Below are 26,601 nucleotides of genomic sequence, written 5' to 3'. Positions count from 1 at the left end.
TTTCTGTATTTTCTAAACTGTTAACACTTTGTGAAATACAAAGCTTATGATGTTGTGTTTTTTACAAACAAGTAGGTGGCATCATCCCACAGACCTTCTTTCCACACCTCTTACCCCAAATAGTGGATGTCAAATTGCTTATGTGCTCCAGAGACAGGGGAGGTTTGGCACTCCCAGATCTCCTCATGTACTATAGAGCGGCCCAACTCCGTACCATCGCTGAGTGGGCACTCCGAGAGTCGGACAAGTTGTGGTTGCACATGGACAGGGCAGTGACAGGACGGACATTATGGGATGTACTGTGGAAACCCAGAGGGGAACGACTAAAGAACATGTACCTCAGTACCCCTACTGCTACCACCCTTGAGGTGTGGGACACAGTGACAAGAGTCTATGAGATTACAACTTTTCCTTCACTGCATACCCCCATTCATTATAATATGGCCTTCCCCCTGGGATTGACTCCAGGACCATTTGATAGATGGAGGGAGGGAGGATGTCTGCGGATCACAGATTTGTATCATGGGGAACATATACGCACGTTTGAAAACTGTTGCAGGGACTTTCAGCTATCCCAATCTGAACACTTCCATTACGCTCAATTAAAACATTGGGTTACTCAGCCTCACATGCGATTCGCGGCCACCAGGGATCTTCTTCCCATTGAGAGGTTTGTCCAGCAGGGAGGGGTGGTGAAAAGTAGCATCTCCACACTGTACAAACTACTGACTTCGACGCAACACACATTTGCCCCCCTGGCATATTCCTTTTTGGGAGCAGGTGTTGGGGTTTACGTTGGAGGAGGGTCTCTGAAACCAACTGTTTCACGATGTAACTAAATACAACCGTTCAATGGGGGCTAGAGAAGCACACTATAAGATACTCTACAATTGGTACCTCTACCCAGAAAAACGTAAAAAAATATATCCCCAGGTGTCCGACAGGTGTTGGCAGGGCTGTGGTATGCTGGGGGATTTTAGACATATCTGGTGGGATTGTCCTGCTATTCACCCTTACTGGGAAGAAATCCTGTTACATCTAAAAGAGATCCTGGGCTACCCCATACCAACATCTCTGGCACACATTTTGCTGGGCCTGCGCGCCCCGGAGCTGCAACATCAAACTCTTGGAGACTGCTCCATTATGTGGCTAGCATTGGAGGTTGCGAAGACGGCCTTAGCATCATTCTGGAAAAAACTGACCCACCTCCAATAGCACTGTGGTATACTAGACTATGGCACGGCCTCGCCATGGAACGTTTAACAGATAAAATGGACGAATCTAGAAGAAGATTTGACTATATTTGGGATCCCCTGGTGCAGTTTCTCTCCAGGGGCCTACCTCTTACAGCCTGGAGCCCGATACTCAGGTCTCTGAATCTTTTTCATGTGTTGGAGGCGGTAACACTGGGAGGGGAGGGGGGCATGTTCGGGTGTGAGGCACCTGGGGACAGTGAAACGACTCCCTGGCTACTGCATTTCGGAACTTGTTGACCGCACTGAGTAGGATAGGACACACGGTTATGTTGTTATGTATTGTTTTTCTGTTTGCAATATATTATTGGTTAAATGAGCTACCATGCTACTTCCAGGTGGGATCATGCAATATACAATGTCTGCTTCTCTACCAGCTGTTGATGTAAGTCATGCCAGGGGACTGATGGGGGAGGCCGAAGCACCTTGTAAGTTAAGCTATCCCATTTGTAACTTGGATCTGCATATTTTACTGTATCACTAAATGCCAATAAAGAAAGTTTAACAAAAAAATAGTGGATGTCCAGCCTCTACACTCAACATTTGTTTGCTGGAGGATGATCTACTTTGGATAATCTGCATCAGTAAAATATCATTCTAAAGCTGTCTCAAAGACCAGATTAAAAAAAGAACACCGAGGCTTTTAAACTATTTCTTTTCAGAACGTAGCTTCTTCCTCTGTAAGAATCACAAAATATGAACAAACGGCTGGGGCTTTATTTTTAGAAAGGTGGCAGATACAGCTAGTTCAGCTTTGAGTGAGGACAGGTCCTTAATTACTGTGGGTGCATGGTGGATGGACATTTTTTCTAATGTCATACCAATTCCTAAGGCCTATCAACTCCAGTAAAACTAAAAAGGTAATTTCAGTATTTCTGACATGCACAATTTCAAAAGGGGAAGTTGCGCACATATGTTACCTCACACCAGGAGCTCAGAAGTAGGTTCAAGGAGTGAGGGTTCTATATCTCTAATACTTATTTCCATTTTTTTTTTAATTGAGCTGTGCTTTCACATGGACAACTCTGATCTTCTAAAATAATTCCTCACACTTTCTAGCTTGTCTTTTTCTGTTCAGGATGGGTTGGCTAAGTGGGCACTGCAAATCGAGAAAAGTGTTTTTCTACTCAATGGGCAAGTAAAAGAGGAAGACAGTGAGCTACTGTATGGACAGGTGAGTCTGTTTGTTTATTTTATGCTATTTTCTATCTCTTACTCTGCTTTGTTAACATATAAAGCTGTTTTGGCTGCATTGCTTTCTTTATAATTAATATTGTTACTGTCACAGTTATCATGTCAGAGTTATCAAAATTGAGCATTGCTTTTAAGCTTGCAATTTTTATTTTTTATAGAACAAAATATCATCCAATGTAATACAGTACACAGCTTATATTGACATAACGCAGCAGTGGGAAACAGATACAGAAGAATTATCTCAAAGAATTATTCTTTAACATTAATTAATTATAAAAACAGAACTTTTTCAGGATGGCTACCCGTTCAGCTGTAAAAAAAGAAAACTATATAGCCTCTATTTGACTTTCAGTGATGATCACAATTTTGGAACATCATTACCTAATATTGTACAAGAACTCCCAGCCACATGTATAAAGCCATTTTTCAGTTGCACAGCCCACAGTTCAGAAAGTCACATTATTTGCAACAATGGAATGGCTTTTTACAATGTTCAAAAGCACCTTTGAAAGTCTTTACGATTCATATCAAGGCTTTTGTGATACTTTCTAAATCAGAAATAAGAGAGTGGCATTAAAGGGACACTACCTTTTACTTGTGATTGAGAATGGGATGTTTCAGTGGTTTATGAGCTCAGTTCAGGCTGCAATTCATTGATCAGTTTTCAACCCTTCTGTTAGGGTGGTAACTAATCTGCAAAGAAGGACCTGTAACACAGAGGGAAAGCTCTCCATAGAAGACAGCTTCCAATTTGGGAATCATGTTGGTGGACTAAAGGAATGGAGATTCGCAGTTAATTGCAGGCCTGCATTTGCAGCCAATCAGAGAAGGTTGTAAATTGCACCTCCCTAGTTTACATTCATGTGGTAATTTTTTTTTTGACCCCTTGAGAATGAACAAATTGTGACAGCATTTATTAGTACGTAGGTCATATTATAAACTGCATTTCCATTTGTAAATCAGTATGTGTGCAAGTGCAAATCCCTAGTTTACGACTTTCAATAGTGCATCTGCGCAAAGGCCTTCATTATGAGTTTGGCGGTCAGCGGTCCGCCGCGGTGGAGTTCGCGGTCGCACCGCTACTGGGCCGGCGGTGAACATCGCCATATTGCAAGTACTGGGAAAACACCTGCAGAAAACAGCCAAGTTACCGTTCGGGCCGCCACTGTGGAGGGGCCGGCACGGCTGGCGGCAGCCACCTCCAGGCAGGTGGTCAGGCAGTATCCCACAACCACATTACGAGGTTGCACACCGCCAGGATTTCCGGGGCGCCTCCACCACCACCAAAAGCCTGGCAGAAACAAACAATATAAAAGGGAACAGCCACCTTCAGGAACACAGGCACATTTGTAGGCGCCATGGCACGTGAATTGCAACTCCCCTCAATCCTCTACCTGGCCATGCAACTCCCGGACCAGCGACGGCGACCAAGATACCAACCAAGATACCAACCGTAAGTACACCAGCCTAGCACACAGTGGAGGGAACGACGTTAGTACACACACACATCGCACACACGACACGGAAAGCCACACCGACACACACATACGCAAACAAACACCCATACCAAAACACACACGCTAATACCCGCAACCACCACACATACATGTGGAAGGAAAGCCAGGACAAGGTAGGTACCATCAACACCAACGGTGTTGTCGTGCAGATATATTATAATATGGTAAAATCAGGAATAAAACTATGTACACATAGGCCCAAGGGCCAGTCCATAAGTCCCACAGTGTCCTGAGCACACTGGGCACAAGGTGATGCCCCAACTTGACTCCTGACTGCAAAGTGCAGGCCTCCAGAGGGCAGGGGTATCAATGGGGTATACAGGCACCTCAGGGGTGAGGGAGGGGGCAGGCGCGGGGCGTCTTTGGGCTTGGAGAGGGCGGTCCTTTGGTCTGGGCTTGGAGAGGGGGTCCTTGGTGTGGATTTGTAGGTGGGTCATTAGGCTTGCCCTTGGAGGGTGGAGTTTAGCTGGGGTGGGGGGGTGTTGGGCTTGACCTTGAAAGTGGAGGGAGTGGGCTTGACCTTGGAAGTGGAGGGAATGGGCTTGGCCTTGGAAGTGGAGTGAGTGGGCATGTGCTTGGGTTTGGAAGGAGGAGCAGTGGACGTGACAGGGGCGGAAGTGGCAGGTGGTGGAGGGGCATGGCGAGGGGCAGTGGTGGACTGGGAGGTGGAAGGCAGGGGCCTTGCAAGGGTAGCAGGGCTCTTGGGGGGGAACAGGGACTGGGGCAGTGATGGGGAACAGGGAAAACCCATGGAGGAAACATTTTTTGGGGACATAAGGGAGGTCAAGGTAAGGGCTTTTGGGAGTGGAGGGAGTGGGTATGGTTGTGAAGTGTGTACTTGGAGGTGTCTTGGATGCAGGTGTGTGGGTGGATGAAATGTTTGTTCTGGGGGACTGTTGAGTGGGTGAGTGCGGGTGTTTAGATGTACTGGGAGGAGGTGAGGGAGGAGATTCAGGGAGCTGGCGGGGGACGTGTGAGTGTATGTTGGGGTGGTGTCTGTAGGTAGGGTGGATGTGCTGCATGTGGGTGTGTTGACAGTTGTGGTATCTGCGTCATTGGTGTATGGGGTGCATGGATGGGGGGGTCAGATAATATGGTGACAGTGAGGGCACATGTGGCAGGATCAGTGATTGATGTGATTCTGACTGCAGGTGTGAGTGGTGTATCGACTGAGGGGAGGTGGCGGGGAGTCGGTGCAGGGTATGGATGTTATCATGTCTGCATGTGTCTATTGTGTATGTGCATGGCGGTGGTGGCGTTTGTGGTGCTTATGTCTGTCCTTGCGTACGGTGTCTGTTGATGTGAATGCATGTGGGTCAGTAGGTGTGCCTTGGATGGGTCAGGGGAGAGGGATGTGGGTATGGGAACAGGTAGATGGAGGGGGGACGGAAGAAGAAGGGACACTGGCTGACGTCAAGGAGGAGGCAAGGGCCTGAAACGATCTCTGTAGGCCAGACAAGGCACCGTGAGTGCCTTGCTGGAACGCATTGGTCTGTTGCATCTGGAATGCCAGTCCCTGGATGGCATTCACAATAGTTGTCTGCCCCACAGAGATGGACCTCAGGAGGTCAATAGCCACCTCATTGAGGGCAGCAGGGCTGACTGGGACAGGGGCAAAGGTGCCTGCGGCGAAGGAGATGCCCACCCTCTTGAGTGAGCGGGCACGGGCAACTGGGTGGGGTGCTACAGGGAGGGCGGTGCTGGTAAGAAGGGTGGCAGACAAGGATGGTGCTGGGATTGGCCTAGATGGGTCTGCCACCGCCAGGGAGCTGCCATCAGAGGAGGAATCAGAAGATGTAGTGTTCGATCCAGTCTCCCCGTGGCACTCCCCTCGGCCTCTGTCCCACTGGTCCCCTCGGCTCCACTGGTGTCAGCCTCCTGGGTCCCGTGGGCTGTAGCTTCCCCACTCGCTGGTGCCCCTTCTCCTTCGCCAGATGATGCTGATGCACACAGAGGCGGAGAGGTAGGGAGAGAGAGAGAGAGAGAGACAAGGTGCAATCGGTCAATGCCAGCACAACAGTAGCACAGGGTAGAACATCAGCATTTAATGCCATACCATGATACGCTATGCCCACCTCTGCACATCCTAAAACTAGGGAACACCATGGGGGAAACCACAACAATGCACATGTCAACCGCTGATGGTCTGACTGATGTACTTGAGGAGTGGCATACCCGCCACACCTGTCCAGTACCTGCCCACTACCCATGGAGATTGAGACAGGCATGTAATGGACTGCACACCCAATATACAGGGAGTGCAGAATTATTAGGCAAATGAGTATTTTGACCACATCATCCTCTTTATGCATGTTGTCTTACTCCAAGCTGTATAGGCTCGAAAGCCTACTACCAATTAAGCATATTAGGTGATGTGCATCTCTGTAATGAGAAGGGGTGTGGTCTAATGACATCAACACCCTATATCAGGTGTGCATAATTATTAGGCAACTTCCTTTCCTTTGGCAAAATGGGTCAAAAGAAGGACTTGACAGGCTAAGAAAAGTCAAAAATAGTGAGATATCTTGCAGAGGGATGCAGCACTCTTAAAATTGCAAAGCTTCTGAAGCGTGATCATCGAACAATCAAGCGTTCATTCAAAATAGTCAACAGGGTCGCAAGAAGCGTGTGGAAAAACCAAGGCGCAAAATAACTGCCCATGAACTGAGAAAAGTCAAGCGTGCAGCTGCCACGATGCCACTTGCCACCAGTTTGGCCATATTTCAGAGCTGCAACATCACTGGAGTGCCCAAAAGCACAAGGTGTGCAATACTCAGAGACATGGCCAAGGTAAGAAAGGCTGAAAGACGACCACCACTGAACAAGACACACAAGCTGAAACGTCAAGACTGGGCCAAGAAATATCTCAAGACTGATTTTTCTAAGGTTTTATGGACTGATGAAATGAGAGTGAGTCTTGATGGGTCAGATGGATTGGCCCGTGGCTGGATTGGTAAAGGGCAGAGAGCTCCAGTCCGACTCAGACGCCAGCAAGGTGGAGGTGGAGTACTGGTTTGGGCTGGTATCATCAAAGATGAGCTTGTGGGGCCTTTTCGGGTTGAGGATGGAGTCAAGCTCAACTCCCAGTCCTACTGCCAGTTCCTGGAAGACACCTTCTTCAAGCAGTGGTACAGGAAGAAGTCTGCATCCTTCAAGAAAAACATGATTTTCATGCAGGACAATGCTCCATCACACGCGTCCAAGTACTCCACAGCGTGGCTGGCAAGAAAGGGTATAAAAGAAGGAAATCTAATGACATGGCCTCCTTGTTCACCTGATCTGAACCCCATTGAGAACCTGTGGTCCATCATCAAATGTGAGATTTACAAGGAGGGAAAACAGTACACCTCTCTGAACAGTGTCTGGGAGGCTGTGGTTGCTGCTGCACGCAATGTTGATGGTGAACAGATCAAAACACTGACAGAATCCATGGATGGCAGGCTTTTGAGTGTCCTTGCAAATATAGGTGGCTATATTGGTCACTGATTTGTTTTTGTTTTGTTTTTGAATGTCAGAAATGTATATTTGTGAATGTTGAGATGTTATATTGGTTTCACTGGTAATGATAAATAATTGAAATGGGTATATATTTTCTTTTGTTAAGTTGCCTAATAATTATGCACAGTGATAGTCACCTGCACACACAGATATCCCCCTAACATAGCTAAAACTAAAAACTACTTCCAAAAATATTCAGTTTTGATATTAATGAGTTTTTTGGGTTCATTGAGAACATGGTTGTTGTTCAATAATAAAATTAATCCTCAAAAATACAACTTGCCTAATAATTCTGCACTCCCTGTAATCCTGCATGGCTAGTTGGCAGATCTACTTGGCTATTGACAATTAGCACTCTGACCACTTGGCGCACCCTACCCCACTACACATGCAGTGCCTGCCAGCTGATTGAGGTCCCACGATTCACCCCTGGCACAGTGGTTGGCAAGAACTAATCACAATGGCCTGACACCCCAGGTCCAATCATCCTGTTGCCATGAGCTGGCAAGCACATCTAGCTAGTAGGTGGCCACACAGTTACAACATTAGAGGAAGCTGCCCCGCTACCACTGACTGCATGGCATTACCCACACCTCTGATGCCAATCCTGCCCAGATGGACACTACCCATAGTGGACATCATTGTACCAAGCACCTACGCCACAGCTACCCAGTGGTGCCCACCCAGAGCCACTATGACAACACATGTAGAAAGTGAGAGTGAGTACCTACCCCATGTGGCTGCTGTGCTGCCCTCGATCACCCATCCACCTCACAGTAGGCCACTGCCAATATGTGGGCCACTAGGGGGGGGTCAGGGTCCGACGGCACCCCTCCCTCTTTGGGAGGACGTCCCCAGCTGGGCCTCCGCTGTCTTCCGGGCCCAGCATCTCAGGTCCTCCCACCGCTTTCTGCACTGGGTGCTCCGCCGGGCATGGACCCCCAGGGTCTGCCCTTGCTTGGTGATGGAACGCCAAATCCCCTTCTTCTAATGGGCACTGACCTGCATGGGTGACACAGACAGAAGGACAAAGTCATGTACAGTGACATCCCTGGGACAGCAGTGGACAGCACACATCACATTTCCGCATCCACACGTCGTTACCCAACGTAGCCTTATACCCCTCACCCATGTCCATGCTCCACACACACTGCCACCTACCAAGGCCCCTATCCCCATGCTCACCTGCAGCTCTCGTGCCCCAAACAACTGTCCATACGGGGCAGGACCCCATCCATAAGCCGCTCCAACTCTTCCTGGGTGAAGGCTGAGGCCCTATCCCCTGCAGGACGTGGCATCTTGGCTACCAGAGTCAGAACACAGCAGCACACACAGTGGAGGTCTTCAGTGCGTGAGTTTCAGGAGTCAAGTGAGCAGGAGCACATGAAATGGCGGTCACGGCCCCCGCGGACGTACATCACCGGCGGCGGCGATCACCATTGGCTCCTACCTCCCACAGGCAACAGTGTTAACCAATGGTGAGTTGCACGGAGGTCGTGACCGCCTACCGCCATGATGTGTTATGCCGTCGGGATGACCTTACTTCCACTTGTCCCATGCATGCAGGACAGGCAGCTGCCATTTTACATGCCCAGTGTGTATTATGGGTGAATTGTTAGTGCGTCACGAGTGAGATATGGTGACCTGTGGCCACATCAACACCATCAACACAGTCTATGGTGCATGACATAATACCAACTCTCTCCTGTTCCCAGGTACGATGTAAGGTTGAGGAATGCATCGGTGTACAGGCCCCTCGTCGACCTTGCCACCTTGGAGCAGCGTCACATCATCCAGACCTGTCACCTGAACCATGAGACCACAGGGGAACTGGTGGCCCAGTTGGAGCCGGATCTGTTGGCTTCCCTTTGCCTTCCCAATGCCATCCCTCCCATAGTGCAGGTGTTGTTAGTACTCCACTACCTTGCCTCAGGCTCCTTCCAGCTCACAGTGCACCTGGCAGCAGGGATGTCCAGCCCATGTTTAGCAACGTCCTGAGGGATGTACTATGTGCCCTGCTCAAACATCTGGGCAGCGACATAGAGTTCCCCCAACGTGCAGAATTGCCCACTGTCAAGGCTGCGTTCTACGGAGTGGCACACGTCCTTCAGGTCATTAGGGCAATTGATGGCACCCATATTGCCCTGGTGCCACCCAGGAGGACTGAACAGTTCTATATGAACCGCAAAAACTTTAATTCAGTTAATGTGCAGTTGGTGTGTCTCGAGGACCAATACATATCCCAGGTGACGGCCAGGTTCCCAGGCTCTGTGCATGATCCCTTCATCCTGCGGAACAGCAGCGTCCCACACACGATGGCACCACTTACGGGGGACCGGGCCTGGCTCATCAGTATGTACCCCTGCATATGTGTACCCCTCAGCTCTCTGCACTCTTGTCCCTGCCCTATCACCCTCCTGGTCTTGATATGCCTCTTACCTCTGTGCACACAAGTGACTCTGGCTATCCCAACCTGCCCTGGCTCCTGACACCCATGAGGCATCCAACTTCAAATGCAAAGGACCATTACAGTGAGGCCCAAAGTCGTACCAGACTGGTCATTGAGAGGTGCTTCGGCCTGCTGAAGGCCAGATTCCGGTATCTGCATATCTCCGGGGTGCCCTGCTCTACAACCCACAGAAGGTGTGCCAGATCATTGTGGCCTGCTGCATGCTGCACAATCTGGCCCTGAGTCATCACATCCCATTGCTGGATGCAGAGGAGGGGGTAGCTGTACCAGTGGCTGATGAAGGGTACATGGGTAGTGATGAAGAGGATGATGATGAGGATGCAGCTGACTCCAGGGCAGAGCTGATTCAACAGTACTTCGACTGAGATGCAGGTATGTGTCAACTGTCTGGTATGTGTCCTCTACAACTGTCTGCTTTGTCCCTGCTACCACCTGTTGTCTGTGACCACTGACAGTATTGGTTGCAGCTCTGACTCTGGGTGGGTTGGGGGGGGGGGGGGGGGGGTCACATGTGCCCATGACTTAGGTAGTCACAGTTTACTGGTCAGGCCTATATTGAGGCAGCTGTTGTGCTGGTGCACTAGTGCCATCAACGTGTATGTACAATGTTCCCTGAGCTGCCAGTTCAAGTGCTATGTGTGTGCCACACAGGGTTGTTGCATCTGTGCAACATCTATCCTGCGAGTCGACATTGGGTGGCAGTGCTACATTGTTGTTGGTGGCAGTGGGTATGGGGTGAGGCCTGGTGCTGGGTGCTGTGAGGGTGGGACCATTGGGTTGGTATGTGTTGTTTTTGTGTGTTGGTACTGGCCATATGGTTGTGAACTTGATTGCCATATCTGCCTTGGATACCTGTTCCTACAGTGCATTTGTGTTGAGTTGGCATCTGTGACTCATACAGTGATTTTTGTCCCTGTCCTGCTCTACTTTCAGGACATTGTAGTCGTGTACTCTGGTCCCTGCCTGATCTGTTGCCTCCCTTGACATATATCTCCAGCCACTGGCTGCTCCACGATCGACGTCCCTGCATTTTGATCCCACCTCTGTCACCTTCCCATGCATGTGCTGGGTGATGGGTTGCCAGTTGCACATGTATTGGCAGTTCCATTCGTAATCATGACAGATAAAGACGTAGGCAGTAACTGTGCTCAGTGGTGTTCGTTTGGGAAGGACAAGTGCAAGGGGTGATGAGTGGGGTCATGGCAGCTGAAATCATCAGAGTGGTGAGGCCAGCTGTGGGTAGTCCAGGTTCAGTATGCTGGCCATGGAAAAACGGAGATACGAGAGGGGAGGACAGGTTGTCTCAGTCACACACAAGGGAGAATGTTCAGGATAGGGTCACTTACTGGCAGTGGTCGTGGTCTTGGCATCATGTCCGGCTGGATGTTTAGTTGGATGTCATCGCTTGCGTGGGGGGTTCCTCAGCTACAGGGGTAGGGGTGCTGGTGTCCTGTGGGTCCTGTGGCGGGGCCTCCATACCACTGGCTGGCGCTGACGTGGAGGGCTCTGATGGCATGTGGTTAGTGGAAGGGGCCTGCTAGTGGGTGGTGGACTCACGCAGAATGGTGGTCAGGTCCTTCAGCACCCCTGCTATGGAGGCTATGGTGGCATTGTGAGACTGCCACTGTTGCATGGCCTCCTAATGGTATTCTCCCTGCAGCTTCTGGGTCTCCTGCACGGTAGCGAGGATCTGGGCCACTGTGTTCTGGGTCTGCTGGTATACACCTAGGACTTGGTTGAGGGCCTCCTGGGTAATCAGTTAGTGTGGCTGCCCTGAGCCTTGGACCACGGTTCCCCTCCCACTACCCCTGGCCCCCTGTGCCTGTGCCCCTGACACAGTGTGCCCACTCCCAGTAGCAGCAGAGGCGTCATTGTCTGGGGTGTGTGCCCTTGACTCTGGCCCCTGTACTATGGGGCACACCTATGATTGTGAGGTCCCTGGGGCCCAGGTTTGGGGTTCATGGACTGGCTGTGGTGTTGTTGCCACATAGGTGTGGGCTTACGGTGTGTCTAGGGAGGGTCTGCTGTTGGTGGACTGTCCAGTGGCCCCAGATTGCCCAGGCAAGTCGTCCTCATCCAGACGTCCAGTGGGGCCTTCATCGTGGGGAGTCCTCTCCGAGCCTGGCATCCTCTGCAGGGTGGCAGTGGCAGGGGTAACTGTGGATGGAAATGGTAGATATTAGTTGTGTAACTGTAGTTGGTATGTCCGTGTTGTGATGCATGCAGAGTCTCGACTTGCTTCCCAGTGATGGCAATGACTACTGCTGCACTGCAGACATTGATTTGGTGTAGGGGTTTCTGGCATGGGGGGGTTGTAGATGGTGGTTGGCATTGCTCTCATTGCCATGTGTTGGGATGAAGTCGTGGCAGCCAGTAGGTGTGGGCTGTGGAATGGTTGTCCATGCAAATGTTCCACTGTGCAGTGGGACTGTGGTGTGTTGCTGTGTGGGTTATCCTGGATTGTGGGAGCTGTGGTTCTTCACATTGTAGTTGTCATCCGTGCATTAGGAGTGAGTGAGTAGGGATGGTGGAAGTGGGGTGGTGTGGCATGCAGAGGAGGGGCGTGGGGTGTTTGGGACAGGTGCAGTGGGGTGGGTTGTAGTAGGTTGGAGAGTGGTGGGGAGGCATGCTGTGCAGGGGTGGTTGGTTCTTGGAGAGTATTGTTGACTTACCAGAGTCGAGGCCTCTGCTGATGCCAGTCAGGCCCTTGGGTTGCATGATGTCCAGGACCTTCACTTCCCAGGATTTCAACTCAAGGGGAGGAGGTGGGGGCCCACCACCAGTCTTGTTGATGGCTATGGGATGCCTGGACACCATGGAACGGACCTTCCTCCTGAGGTTGTTCCACCTCTTCCTGATGTCCTCCCTTGTGCGTGGGTAGGTGCAGACGGCATTCACTCTGTCTACGATCCTCTGCCATAACTCAGGTTTCCTTCATATCGATGTTTGCTGTACCTGGACTACCATAAGCTGTGGCTCTACTCTGATGATCTCGTCCATCATGACCCGCAACGTATTGTCGGTGAACCGTGGGTCCTTTTGGTGTGACATGTTGTGGGGTGGGTATGTGTTGTGCGTGTCGGGTGCAGTGCGGGGTGTGTGGTGATGTGAGGGTGTGTGGCTCTGGGTGCTGGTGGGCTGTTGTGGTAATTTGTACAACGTGTGCTGTGTGATTGTTTTTGTTGTGCTTGGAGTGTGCTTCGTGTTGAGTGTGTCTGTGGCTGCTCGTAGTTGTCGCTAGGGATTGTGTGTGTGTGTGGGGGTGTTATATGGTGGTGTGTGCCTGGTGTGTGTATGTGTTTCAGGTGTGGGATGTTCGAACTGGCCAATGTGGTGTTGGCTACTTTCAGCTGTGCCTTTTTGTACCACTGCATTGCAAACCGCCAACGGTTTACTGCGGTGCATGTACTGCTGTGCTGAAGGTTGCCTCTAAATATGACGGTCGGAATGGTGTCGGCGTGGCGGGCCGGCGGTTAAACAGTCACTCTTTTGCCATGGGTTGGCCTGGCAGTGTTGGTTTTGTGTCTGTTTTTGGACGGTTTGTGTTTTGTGACTTGTAATCCGGTGGTCGCTATACCGCCACTACTGGTGGTATGGTGGCGCCATTTCGCATGGCAGTCTTGCCCTAATACCCCCGAAGTCGTAGTGAGGGCCAAAGTACTGAATAGTACATGCCACACAAAAGGCGATGATTCAGAGGCTGATAACCCCCTTCCTTCTTTCAATATTGATGATGGCTTGTATCTTGATTTGCAAAATGCAAGTTGCCTGGATCCTTCACTGGAATGGGACATCCCTTACCCCCTTGGTGCTCCTTTTGAAGTCATTTCGTTCTCTTTGGTTGTGCAAAAGCAGCATAAGCTTTCAGGTTTACCCTACTGAACATTTTGCCAGATATCTTGCTATCATTCTCTACAGTTTCTGAGCCCTTGCTTTCATTAAGTGAGGATCTTCTGGAAAGTGTTCTGGCTGTGTGAAATAAACCCTTTCTGGACCATCAGTCCACAGACAAGTAGAAAGTCAGTACAGTCTGCCCTGGGTGACCACACATAGCTGTCACTGCACCCTTCACTAGAATGTTTAGAGATCCAAGCTTCTTACTTAAAACTGAACACAACCCCCAGTCCAAAGACTCCTCCAAATAGAGAGGTTAACAAGCTTGACTCTAGGTGATCAAGGGCATGATTTAGAACTTGGCGGTTGGGTTACTCTGTCACAAAGGTGAGGATATCCCATCCGCTGAAGTCTAAATCCCATAGATTATATGATGAGATTTAGAATTCGGCGGATCGAATATCCGTCACCGTTGTGACAGAGTAACCCGACCGCCAAGTTCTAAATCAGGGTTTAAGTCTTTGCTTCTAGCTAACGAATGCCACATGTCTCCAGGGTAGATATGACCACACACTGTGTCAGGTGGCACAATTTATAGTCATCAGCCTCCAAAAACGAATCAAAAAGCCATTTTTCCAGATTGGTCAATGACTGTATGGATGCCTGAAAACAGTTCCTGCAATACAGCCTGAATTCTCAGGAAACAGTGGCACGGCTAAAGGGCATGGCCACCATGGTGCATAGCCACACTTGGATACATGCCACTGGCTCCTCAGGGACATGTAGGCAACTTTCAACCTTGTACCTTCAGTGAGGCAATTCCACAAACAATATAGGAAGTTTTGATGCTTCTCCAGGCCACAAGCCTCACAGCAGTTGTTAGACCTGTTATCCTTGGTATGATCTTCCCTCAGAACTTTTGCCTTCACACTTCCTGTCTTCTGAATTTGTTTTTGTTGGCTTTAGGACTCTGTGCACCTTTCCACTGCGAACAAGTGCTAAAGTGTTTATGCTTGCTCCTTCAAACATGGTAAAATTGGCTTTCACACAAAACTGACATATTTAATTTACTTGTAAGACCCTCGTAAATAGTACTACATGTACTCAGGACCTGTAAATTAAATACTACTTGCCGGCCTGCAACACTCCTTTTGTCACCCGCTTAATAGTGCTTTAAAACATGTCTCAGGCTTGCTATTTCAGCATGTAGTGCAGTTTTAAAACTGCCATTTCGACCAGGCAAAATCAACCTTTTGCAAGGCCCAAACCTTCTTTTTTAATACTTGTCACCCCTAAAGTAGGCCGCAAACAACCAACATTGACAGAGAGCATCGTCCTTATAATGTAGGATATGTGATTTTAAGTTTTACATGTCCTGGTAGCAAAAAGCTCCTAATTTTTTTTAATTTAACCTCTGCTAGTCCTATTTTTCCCACTGGTGAACACTGGATTACCTTATTACATTTAATAAGTGCTACCCTTTGTTTGAGAACAGATAGGAATGGACTCAAATTAATTATAATTTAAATCCCTTTTTAATGGTAAAGTCAGAATTTAACTCACAATTCCGAAACTGCTACTTTTAGGAAGTTGATGTTTTCATGTCCTAACCATTTGGTGTCTGCCTGTGTCCTGGGTCACATGGCTGGGAATAGGTTGGCAGTTGGCCTCGTGTATTCGTCCCATACAGTGAGACAAAGTGGGACTAGATCTTGGCAGGATGGGCTATTCTAACAGGGTGGATGTGGCTAGCAGTTCCCTGCCCCACTTACATTTTAAAGGGCTTCCTCTGGCACACACAGAAGGGACTTGAATCCAGTCATTTGGCACCCTAGACTACTTAGAGGCTTGGCAGGGAAAGGAACTTTTCAGACCAGATGGTGGGGTAGCCAGGATTTCACTCCCAATTCAAATGCTGGCACAAGGTATAAATATTGGACCTCCTGAACCACCACTTCAGTACACTCCTGGACTTGTGGACTACAGAAGAAGGACTACCTTGTTCCGCAGAGGACTACCCTGCTGCTTCCAGCCCTGTTCTCCGTGAAGGAAGACTGGACCTACTCCCTTCATCTCAGGCTAACCTGAGGGCCTCCAATGGTCAGTTTGCTGACCTCCTCTTCTGAACTACAGGGCACAATTTCCAGAGTCCTCCCTGTAGCTGACCCGCTGTACCGGAGTCTGCTTGCACCTGCAACTGGACCTACCAGAGCCCAGCTGGCCTCTGCTAGAGCGAGTCCATGACCCTCAAGAGGTGTCTCACCAGGTCCTAGACCCTTGGCTGGCACCAGAGTGCACTCCCCTGTGAAGAAAGGAGAAATCCTTTAGTTTTGGAATCCTCATGAGTGTGAACTGTCTGTTTGCACCGAACAACTGCTGTCCGTATTGACCATCAATTAGATGCTCTGGTGAACGTAACTCTGAGCTACAGCAATGACTGGCAATGCGAGATTGGCATCCTTTTAGGGCAACAACTGCTTGCGGTGTCCGCCAGCGCAGAGCTCCAGAAACAATTGTCTGTGACACCCGACCGGATCTATGAGATGCTCTCCCTGCTCTTCGTGTCCTCCTGCACTGCAAACTGGTCTCTCTGTGCCAGACTTTGAGAGGGTAACTTACAGTAGGACTAATCGGATCCCTGTATCTGACCCACGCTCGATCACAGTTGGCCTGAACTTTTGATCAAATGATCGCGAGTGGCACTTTGTGCTTTTATGTGCTATACTTACCTAAAACTTTAAAGATGAATATCTCCAGTTCTACTTATGTGCTTTGTATTTTTACAATGCCAATTTATTTATTAAAATGTACTGTTTCTTGTAAATTGTGTTTTGTTTTTACTTTATTTAGTCTTTGTGTGCTGCATAAATACTTTACACTTAGCCTTTAAGTTCGGCTTGTCTGCTTTTGTGCCAAGATACCACAGGGTTAAGCACAGGTTAATTTAGTGACTTTTGTGGTTCACCCTGACAAGGATTGTGTTTGTTGCTTGAGAAGGGTTCTCAAGCTCCCTCAACCAAAAAGCAAATTTCATACAGCAACGCCACCCTTCTCAGCCTCACCAGACACCTCAACAGATGTAACTCTTCTTTCAGAACAGGAGTAGATCGAGGACACCAATAGCAGCAATAGATCCAGCTTCTACCATCCTCTGCCTGGCATGATTGCTCAAAATCTTTCTGACTCCCCCTCTTACACTGCCATTTTTCAGTTGGGAGGAGGGCCCCACACTTTACCACCAATTGCTCATGATGGATTGTTGAGTCATCCAACTAATTTGCAAGGGCTACATCCTACCTTATTTGTCCTCACCTCCAGAACGCCATACCTGTACAAGGATGTTCTCTCTGGCACCCAGCTCGATTTTAGAGGTGGAAGTCCTTGTTCTTCTGAACATAGGGACCATAGAGGAGATGCCACCGGAAGAAAGTTGCACAAGATTTTACTCTCCTTACTTTCAAGTGCCCAAGAAAGACAGAGGTCAGAGGCCCATGACTTTTCATTTGTCAGTATAAGTACTAGGTGCTGCCTTTGAAGCAAGTTCTGCTAGCTTAAATGTGGTGTAATGATTGGCATTCCCGGACATCCAGGTCACCTGCTTCTATTTACCAATCCTTACCATGTTAACTGATATTCAAAGCGGGGTCCCTGCACTATCAATTTATGGTCCTACCCACTAACCCCCCTCTCCACCAGGCAAAAAGAGCAGGACTCAAGGTTTTTTTCCAAAAGGAATAGTGGTCTAGGGACCAGCCTGTCATGGCACCAGGCCTCAATGCCCAAACATTCTTCCTTCCCCCCTATGGCTCCCTTCAGGAGCAGATTAGGTTTTTAACCCAGATCTTCCTCCCCAGAGGGGAACCAACAAGCACACTAGACATCAGTGGTAGGTATCTTTTGAAAAATGGAGTGTGGAAGGCCCATGCTGACATTTGGTTACACCCTCATCCCTAAAGCCCCCACAGAGTTACTCCCAACCCAGGACAGATTGGGAAATATACCCCCAATCTAACCCCCGACAAGGAAATAGCGAGGTGGCAAAAAAAGTATGATAAACACACCAGGGATAGATTTTTTAAAAACAAAACAAAAAAAGAATGTGGTGGGGTCCTGCCTGTTCTAATATATGGCTGCACGTCTACCCCAAAAATGGAAGCGTTTCTAACTACTCCCCTCCCCGTGGGGTAAATCAAGGATTTACTTCCTAATTGCACGACCTGGAGGGGGGGGGGGGGGGGGGCAGAAAGGCCAGTAAATACCAGGGATAATTTGTTTTTGTAAAAATAATAGGGTGGAGGTTGGCCCATTCTAGCAGTGAGCAACCACAGCCCCGTGACTCAGGACAGCCTCCTGGAGCATAGGGACAGATTACTGCACCCATATGTATAGCAGCAAGAGGAAGTCTGGATTCCTTTGGCGTATGTTTAAGATACAGGCCTGCAGAGAGGAGTTACTGCTCCTCCTCCAGGTGCTAGGAAGTATGACTTGATGCCAAGACAGGCTGAAATCTTAAACCATTCTGTTTTTTGGACATCAATTTCAGGTGTTTAGTGAGCATTTTGCCCCGTGGAGTAAAAAGAATGTAGGTAAACCCTCAAGCTCCGCCCCCCACCCCTCAAGAGGGGTAGAAAGCCTATCTGGTGCCTGGGGTGGGTGGCATTGTAGCTCAGTGCTAGAATGGGCAAGCACGTACCAGATTCTGTTTCTCACTTTTATTCCCTGGTGAGCTGGCAGGAATGGGTTGGAGCCAAATCAACCTCCTCTCTGCCGGCCCATATGTCAAAACTAAGCCCAGGGAAGTCCCAAAGTCCTCTTACTTCTCATGGGAGATGTCTCAATATTTAGACTCTGGGTTGGCCCACACTCAGGAAACACTAACAAACCTGGCCATTCTGAAACCTAGAGACTCCGGGGAATCCTGTGTGTATTATACTGTAATCTGTCATTACCTAGAAAATCCTGTAAATGTCAAAGGGCAATAAATGCATTTTTCCCTATATCTAGGTGGGCCAAATACCAGGCACTCAGCCAAGAGGAAAAGCCCTGCCACGTTTCATTCCTACTTATCTCCCTGGAAAAATGGTATCTGACTTTTGGGTGGGCTGGATACATGCATTAGGAAAAAAACAAAGCTGTAGCGATGTGAAGATCACACTGACACTTCTTGGGCTTCACATGGTCCACATTTTGACAGATTTCTGTCTGACACAATCGGCCAACCCAATAAATTGAGGTACTTTTTAATCAGGACTTTTTTCAATCCGCGCATATGAACGTCAATTCAGCAAAATGCCAGTGGCAGCAGAGGTGACCTCGCATGCAATTTAACCTTTACTTTTATTAACACATGCATGCTTACACATAACTATACATTTACACATATATACACTTATTCTCACATAAACACACTCTCACCTGCAAGCCCGCACACAGCATACAGCATACATTTCAAATAAGATTTTACTTACCTCACCTGCCAGTGAGGGTCATATTCTAGAAAATTGTAATTCATTCTTTATTACACTGATAGTGAATATTAAAATATTATTCATTACATGTTTCCCCCTGCTGACCTCTAAATGACGTCCATGCCCCCACAGATTACAGAACTTTGCCTCAGATATGTGACGGAATTGTTATTTTAGCAAACTTTTCATGTTTACAGAGTATTCTGGGTAGGAAAAAGGGGTTGCATCCATGTAAGCTACACCATTCCGGACTCCTCTGGGTGTCCAGTTTTCAGAAATGTCTGGGATCGGTAGGCTTCCTTGGATGCCGAGCCTGGGCCCAAATACCAGAGCTACCAACATCCCCAGAAAGATCGAAGCTCAAAGGAAAAATCTTGATGTGCCCATGTTGTGTTTTGGGGCCTTTTTTGTCAAGGGTGATAGGTCTAACCACACATGTGGATTTCAGAAAGTGTGGGCAAGCTGGGTGCTAGGACTGTCGTTGGTCTCTGCAGATTTTGAGGAGAATCTGTTATTTTAGGAAATGTTTGATGTTTGCAGGTCATTCTTGGTAAGAAAAGGTGGTGGGGTCTACATAGGCCACACCATACTGTGCTTCCCTAGGAGTCTTGTTTTCTGAAATGTCTGGGGTTAGTAGAATTTTCTGGGTGGCAGCCAATCTTGGGCCCAAAACAACAGTGCCTCCATCTACAGAAAGACTGAAATTCCTTGAAATTCGAAGGAAAGATCTTAAAGCCTCTGTGTTGCATTTTAGCTCCTTTTCTGTTGTGAGATTTAGGCCCATTCGCACAAGTGGGGTACATCTTTTATTGGGAGAAGTGTGGGCATCCTGAGTGGTAGGATCTAAGTCAATCTGTGCAGATTTTATAACGATCCCTACAAAAAATTTAAGCAAATTATGTTATTGTAGCCATTCTTTGATTATTGCAAGGCATCCGGGGTAGGTATGGCGGTGGGGGTCAACAAAAAACACACCACCCTGGACTCTTCTTGGTGTCTAGTTTTCAGAAATGTCTGGTTATGGTAGGATCTCATGGGTGCTGGGTGACGCTTTGCCCAAATATGATAGCAATCCGCACCCCCAGAACATTGACATACAAATGAAAAATCTTGTTTCTCCATGTTGCATTTTGGGGCCTTTACTGTCAAGGGTGATAGGCCGAGCCACACAAGTGGGGTAACGTTTTTATCAGGAGTGTGTGAATGTTGAGTGCTAGGACATTTGTCATTCTCTGCAGATTCCGTTACTTATTCTCATAGAAGCATGAGGCTAGTATCTGATTTCTGCTAAAGTTTGATGTTTACATAACATTCTGGGTAAGAAAATGTATTTGTGTCTCTGCAACCTATACTACCTTGAACACCTTAAGTGTCTAGTTTAAAAAAAATGTTGAGGGTTGTTTGGCTATCGCAGATGTCAGCTAATCTCCAGCCCAAATAATGCAATTTCCCCATCCAGAGAGCCCATGTAATTCTTATAAAAAATCCTAACTTTGCCATGGAGAGGCTTTTTGGCCATTTTTCATCTTGTATGATAGATCACCTCACACATGCAGATAACATTTCTATCAGAAAAAACGTGGGGCCACTGTCTGAATCATGTGATAATATAAGTAACCACAAATTTGTATAAAGAACCACTATTCCTAAACTCAGGTCATCGGTCACATTTAAAAAATGTGTAGCTTTCCTTCATACCCATCTTACACTCATTTGGTTTTACCTAAGGAACTGATTGCTGATCGATACACAATAAAATTTATTCTGTGCTGCAGTTTGTTTGTTGGCTCTAGTACTGCATGATTTTTGGACAACCAAGCAACACTGTATAGCCCAGTGATTGGACATGCCTGATGAATGCAATATGTAGATTCGCTATCAGACAAATAAAATGCTCAGGTTTACTTATTGATGTTTTCAACACTTTAAATATAATGGACCTTAAAATCTGCATCTGGCTTGTTTGGAGGGGGTGCATATTAATAGTTCTGTTCAACTATTTAGTACACTTTTTTAGATGTTGTTGCACATTACGTTTTTTTATGATCAGTTTGCAAATTTCATGTTGCATATTTTGTTGCACATTTTCATTTTAAATATTTCACTGCACATTCGATTTCCTTATTTATTGCAAATTGATTTTTGTGCATTTTGATGTACATTTCATTTTCTACATTGTGTTTCACAGTTTATTTTTCAAGATATATTGGGTTTTATTATAAACTATCCCATTCCAATCTTTATCACTCCTTTTATATGTATTTTTTTCAGAAAAAGTCGAGAGGCACTTTCCCGTTACCCTCCTTCGTGGTCCAAGTTCTTACACAAATTGTAAGTTCTTTCGTGAGACAACAGACATTTTTTTTGTTGGTGTGGTACAAGGACCTTCTGAATTTAACAGACCGAGGTGGTTATGGGAAACACATGCAAATCATATTTCTCTTAATACATGAGTCACAAAATCAGCTTCCTAAATTGGACAGGATATCCAGCTCAGAGGAGCAGTAGTACCCATGTTTGTTGGTATACAACTACAGAAGAGGGAAGCTGGTATTGTGCACTCCGGGGCATTCAATGGCTTGTTTCATTTGTCCTTTAGCAGTGTTTTGAAGTTTTATTTGAGAATTGTATATGCCATCAATAAAATCATAATGCTGAAATACATCTTAGGTGAAACATTACAATATTAGCAAACCTTAAGTGAAGCTGTAGTTAATATTTATTGAATATAAATGTGATGGCACTGAAAAAGATATAGAACATATTTTAAATGGATAAAATAGCATTTTTACATTTATCCAAAAATAATAAAGATATAAAACAGTAGAGGACATATATAGAGTAAGGGAAAAAGAAAAAAAGAAAGGTGCAGAATGTGTCCAATACTTCTGTTGCATTACATATTTGCATATGTACACTATAGATGTTATGCTACTAATATTAACTTAAAGAGGTTTGGGAACATCAGTATATTTTTCAGTATATAAAACCAAATGTTCCTGAGCAAAATACAACTCAAAACTTAGAACTTGACATCCATTTAAAACTGTTCTTTGTATTTCCTAAGATTTCAGCAATGTATTATTTTGTTTCTACATAATATACAAATATCACTTACTTTACCAAAATAAGATTGCAAATGAGTTGTTATCTCTCTAACACGCGAAAGTATTCTTTGTCACCTTACATTTTACATTTTTGTCCCTACACAGCCTCAGAGCTCTGGTGAGAGATCCACAGCTGCCGTTCAGGTCTGTACAGGTTCAACACATCTTCAGGGCGTCCTGAAATGCAGAGCTTACATTCACAGCAACAAGCCCAAAGTGAAAGACGCAGTTCAGGTACCCAAGGCTGTGAACCACGACTCCGTTTCTCAGTGCTTCTGCGGAACATTTGTATTCTGTCTTGCCAGAAGGGTCAGCCTAATTACTGTTCATCTTTTGTTTTAGCTAATAAGACTACATCCACACATTGTGCTAGATACAAATACGAAAATACATCTAAAGCCATGTAGAAAATATAATTAGGGAAACAGTTACAACACTATTAAAAACACACAGGAAAGAAATTGGGTTTGATTCAAAAAGCCTTTTACTGCCATACATTTATGACTGAACATTGACCAATTTATGCTTCTCTGGTATTAACAAAAAGATACCCGAGAGACATAAAAAGTTTTACTACTGCATAATTATATGACACAACTGTGTGCAGGTACGCAGTAGAAAATCCCTTGCAAGCAGTGGGGAGTGCACAGATTAAGGCATATTTTGCCTTGAGAGTTTGTGAGGGTCCAAATCTTCTCTGACTCTCTCTTAACCTGGAAATTAGAAGACATTTACTCCAGCAAAGGCATTGTGCTAGTTTCTCCATTAGAAAAAATGTTTGTTCCACAGAGGTAAACATGTTTTAATTTGCGCAGGGGGCTACCCTTCCCTAGAACACATTTGTACTGGATGTTCAACTATGCACCGGGGAAATGGCAAACGTCACCTGACATTCGCAGAAGTTGGTCTGGGAAACTGCCACTAGCACACCTTAGCATGAGAAAGTATGTGATTTCCAAAAATTCATACATGTACAGCCTTGCACCGAAGTATATTTATTGGGCATCCCGAGAGGAGACTGGTTCTCCACTACAAAGGAACTTGCTGCCTGGCACGCAGTAGGTTTACATACACTGGAAGACCTCTACCACGATGGCAACTTTATATCATCCGATACTTTGCTAACAGATGAGGGCTTATCTCCTGGTCACTTTCTCCTTTATTACTCATTGATAGGTGCCCTTGACACTGCTTGGGGTGGTATACAGCGGGAACATCTGATGCATCTTACCATCCAGTACCTCCATGTCATGGGCACAGGCCACCGCTTACTGGTTTGCTGATTCACTGCACACACACGCCGCGGTCTCTCTGTCCCCTCTGCGCACTCATTGGAAAAATGATTTAGGCCGCCCTTGCACAGACAAAGAATGGGCGAACATGACGTAGTATCCCGCCCCATTCCAGAAAATGCCCGCTTTCGCCTTATTCAGCATTACATATTCCACAGAGCCTGACTTACAAAAATAAACTGTTACTGTCACCAGACTGATGCCGCCTGCCCCCGCTGCGCCCAACCTGATGCTGCCCTGGTACATATGTAATGGGACTGCCCTTCCCTTCACCATTACTGGCTGAGTGTGACGTGTCACCTAGCACTCCATGGAAAGGCAGGTGCCCCACACTTTCACAGCCTGTCTGCTAGATCTAATTCGCAAAGACAAACATAGGACCACTACTCGGTTCATAGTCTTGAGCCTCATTCTTGCCAAACTTTTAATCAGGTGTTGGTGGAGATCGCCAAAACCACCAACAGTGATCTACGCTTGGGAGATGTCCATCCAGGAGCGATGTCTCTACATAGAAAGGACACATGTGGTCTCTGTAAATATCCACTAGCGACCAGTTAGGACACTATCCTGGAGACTCTTCAGGTGTCAATGCGGCCTATTGGCACATCTCCTGGCCCACTTCTGTCACCATATGGGGCAATCTGAATGCTTGTACGCCTGTAACCTGATGCTCACTATAATGTCTTCTCACTCCCCTCCCCTCATGAACCCCCCTACTAGTCCATATATCCATCTGTTAGACACCTTGATAACGCCATACACGATTTATCTTCCTTTCTCCCCATGTGCTGCGGACTCCCCTTGCTTGTTGATACCCTCGTACTGTGGCTGACAGCCTTATTTAGTTGCATTTTGTTTTCTCTTTCTTCTCCGTCCTTTTGTTGATTAAATTGGTTGAAATGAATCTCTTACTTCGCACATCTCTGTTCAAAAACTTAACTTACCCCTGAGATATGAGACGTATTTGTGTTACAAACGCCCACAAACATTCCTTCCGAATACTCAGTAAGTGTAATAAAATGTATGTACAAAAATTTAGAAATTGCAGTAAAGAGATTCAAACAATAAAAAAATGAACCCAAATGCAAGCACATTTTATTAGTTTCATTCATACTTAGTCAGCAAATTGATAGTAAACAAAAGAGGCGTTTCCCAAAGCACATATTAAAATCTATAGCCAGGACTGTCACTGGAGTACAGTAAGTTCTTTGCATTGCAGTTGCACATTTTTTCTGAAAAACTGTCCTGAGCATTAACGCGGCCTGATCAAAATTTGTATTGTGTACACTCTGATGGAACAATAACTGGCAAGTGTTTCCGAGCTCTGCAGTCTGCAGGCTTGTACTAGAGCCGATATGTTTAGAGTTAATGTGTGCACTGAAGATGGAGAAAAAATGCTCAGGCCCCTTCTGCATCAGAGCAGGGCAAACATCAGTTTCACGATACCACCCAGACTCTCCGTCTCTTCTCTGCTTCCAAAGCAACCAGCTGTCCCCTCCGTTTTGGCGTACGGTGCAAGCCATATTTCCATCTTCTCTTTTCCCTCCTGCTTCTCCCTTCTCTGGCCTGGCTTCAGCATTGGTTCCAGTCAGAGGAATCCTCTGAGTGCCCTGCCTCGGCTTCCGTACTGTCCTACGACTGAGCAGAAGTCTCAAACTTACCTCACCTCCAGTATATAAGGGGGTGAGAGAGTGTACTCTTAAACCCCAAGCTTTGGGTTTTCCACCATTAATGAACATACCAGTGCTTGTTACATAGTGCAGCTTCACCTACCACGCAAGAGCCACCTCTTATACCAATAATTCATGCAAACGATTGGAACGGATAGGAAGTTAATGCGCCATTTTGCTCTGCTGCCAATCCCCGGCCTTAAATGTTATTTGAATCAGCTACGCTTGATACAGGTGTTCAATATGATTAATTTTCAGAAATACCATGTATAATTAAATTTCAAATCAAACCTTAATTCAAATTTTAACTGATATATGAAACCAATGTCATATATCTAACAAACTAACAAACAAATAATATCAAATGGTGCCGCACGTTTTTCATTTCCATAGGCTAAGACTCTTTATCTCAAACCTTTTATTAACGCTACGCTATTTTGGCTATCACCCTTTTTGTCTTACTTGTTAAAGTGAGATGGGTTTTAACATATTTCTTGCCACTCAATCCTCTTGTTTAAAATCGTTTTGTCCTAGTAATATATAAAATGTTTGCATCCTCTGAAGAACCTATTCAGTGAATTAGCATACTCCCAGTGAGAGTCAATAAAAGCGCCAAATAATATACCCTTGCCTTGTAAAGAAAACGAGCGTAGGAGAGTTTTGTACTTTGACGTAGCCATATATTATAAGATGTATCGGTGTTGGCTAAATTTCATCACCTTATAGTTGAACTCCATATATTTTTTTGTGTTCATAAGTAATGCCTATTTTTTCCTATTTTTTTGTATTCGTAACAGGAGATTAATTTCCCATTTGTACTTGGTGGCCCAAGTGATACCGTTTCTGGAACGAAACCCCATGAGCACAATATGGTTAGAAATAGTCTATTTCGTGTACTGGGGCTCTTCGAGTGTGTCAACCATGGTAGGAACTCGCATTAATGTTCCTGCATGCAATCAGAACACTGTTTATGCCACTTCACGCTTTCTGATCTCGGGCATTGACGTGATATTACGTCCCTGGTACTGTAAATTTCCCTTGGCGTCTGTTCTGATTGGTTTCCGTTCGTGACACACAATAAAGGAAGAATACATAACAGTAGTAGTGTTCTGCTTTTTATTCAGCTTTTTGCCATTGAGAAATCATAACTAAATAACGGGTCCACATTTTTTTTGATCCCTGTAGGCTTTGAAGAGAGATATCCTCAACACAGTTTCTGACCGTTGTGAAGCCCTTTTTGAAGATCTTTTACTTGATGGAACTCTTGACCAAAAAGGTACGAAAAAGTAGGATTTCAA

The 26,601-nt window shown here is 46.4% G+C and overlaps 1 protein-coding gene across 2 annotated transcripts in view; it reads left to right on the top strand.

The window, feature by feature from the left end:
* Nucleotides 1–26,601, top strand: part of ODR4 (odr-4 GPCR localization factor homolog) — a 171,960-nt gene that overhangs the window by 78,622 nt on the left and 66,737 nt on the right. For both annotated transcript variants that reach the window (XM_069232000.1, XM_069232001.1), the window contains 4 exons: nt 2,332–2,427; nt 21,506–21,565; nt 22,447–22,575; nt 26,489–26,579. In XM_069232000.1, coding sequence (XP_069088101.1) covers nt 2,332–2,427; nt 21,506–21,565; nt 22,447–22,575; nt 26,489–26,579 — 376 coding nt within the window. The remainder of the gene's footprint in view (nt 1–2,331; nt 2,428–21,505; nt 21,566–22,446; nt 22,576–26,488; nt 26,580–26,601) is intronic.

Source organism: Pleurodeles waltl, chromosome 4_2 (genome assembly GCF_031143425.1).
Source record: "Pleurodeles waltl isolate 20211129_DDA chromosome 4_2, aPleWal1.hap1.20221129, whole genome shotgun sequence".
Lineage (NCBI taxonomy): Eukaryota > Metazoa > Chordata > Amphibia > Caudata > Salamandridae > Pleurodeles > Pleurodeles waltl.
This window is presented reverse-complemented; position numbering and strand designations above follow the sequence as displayed.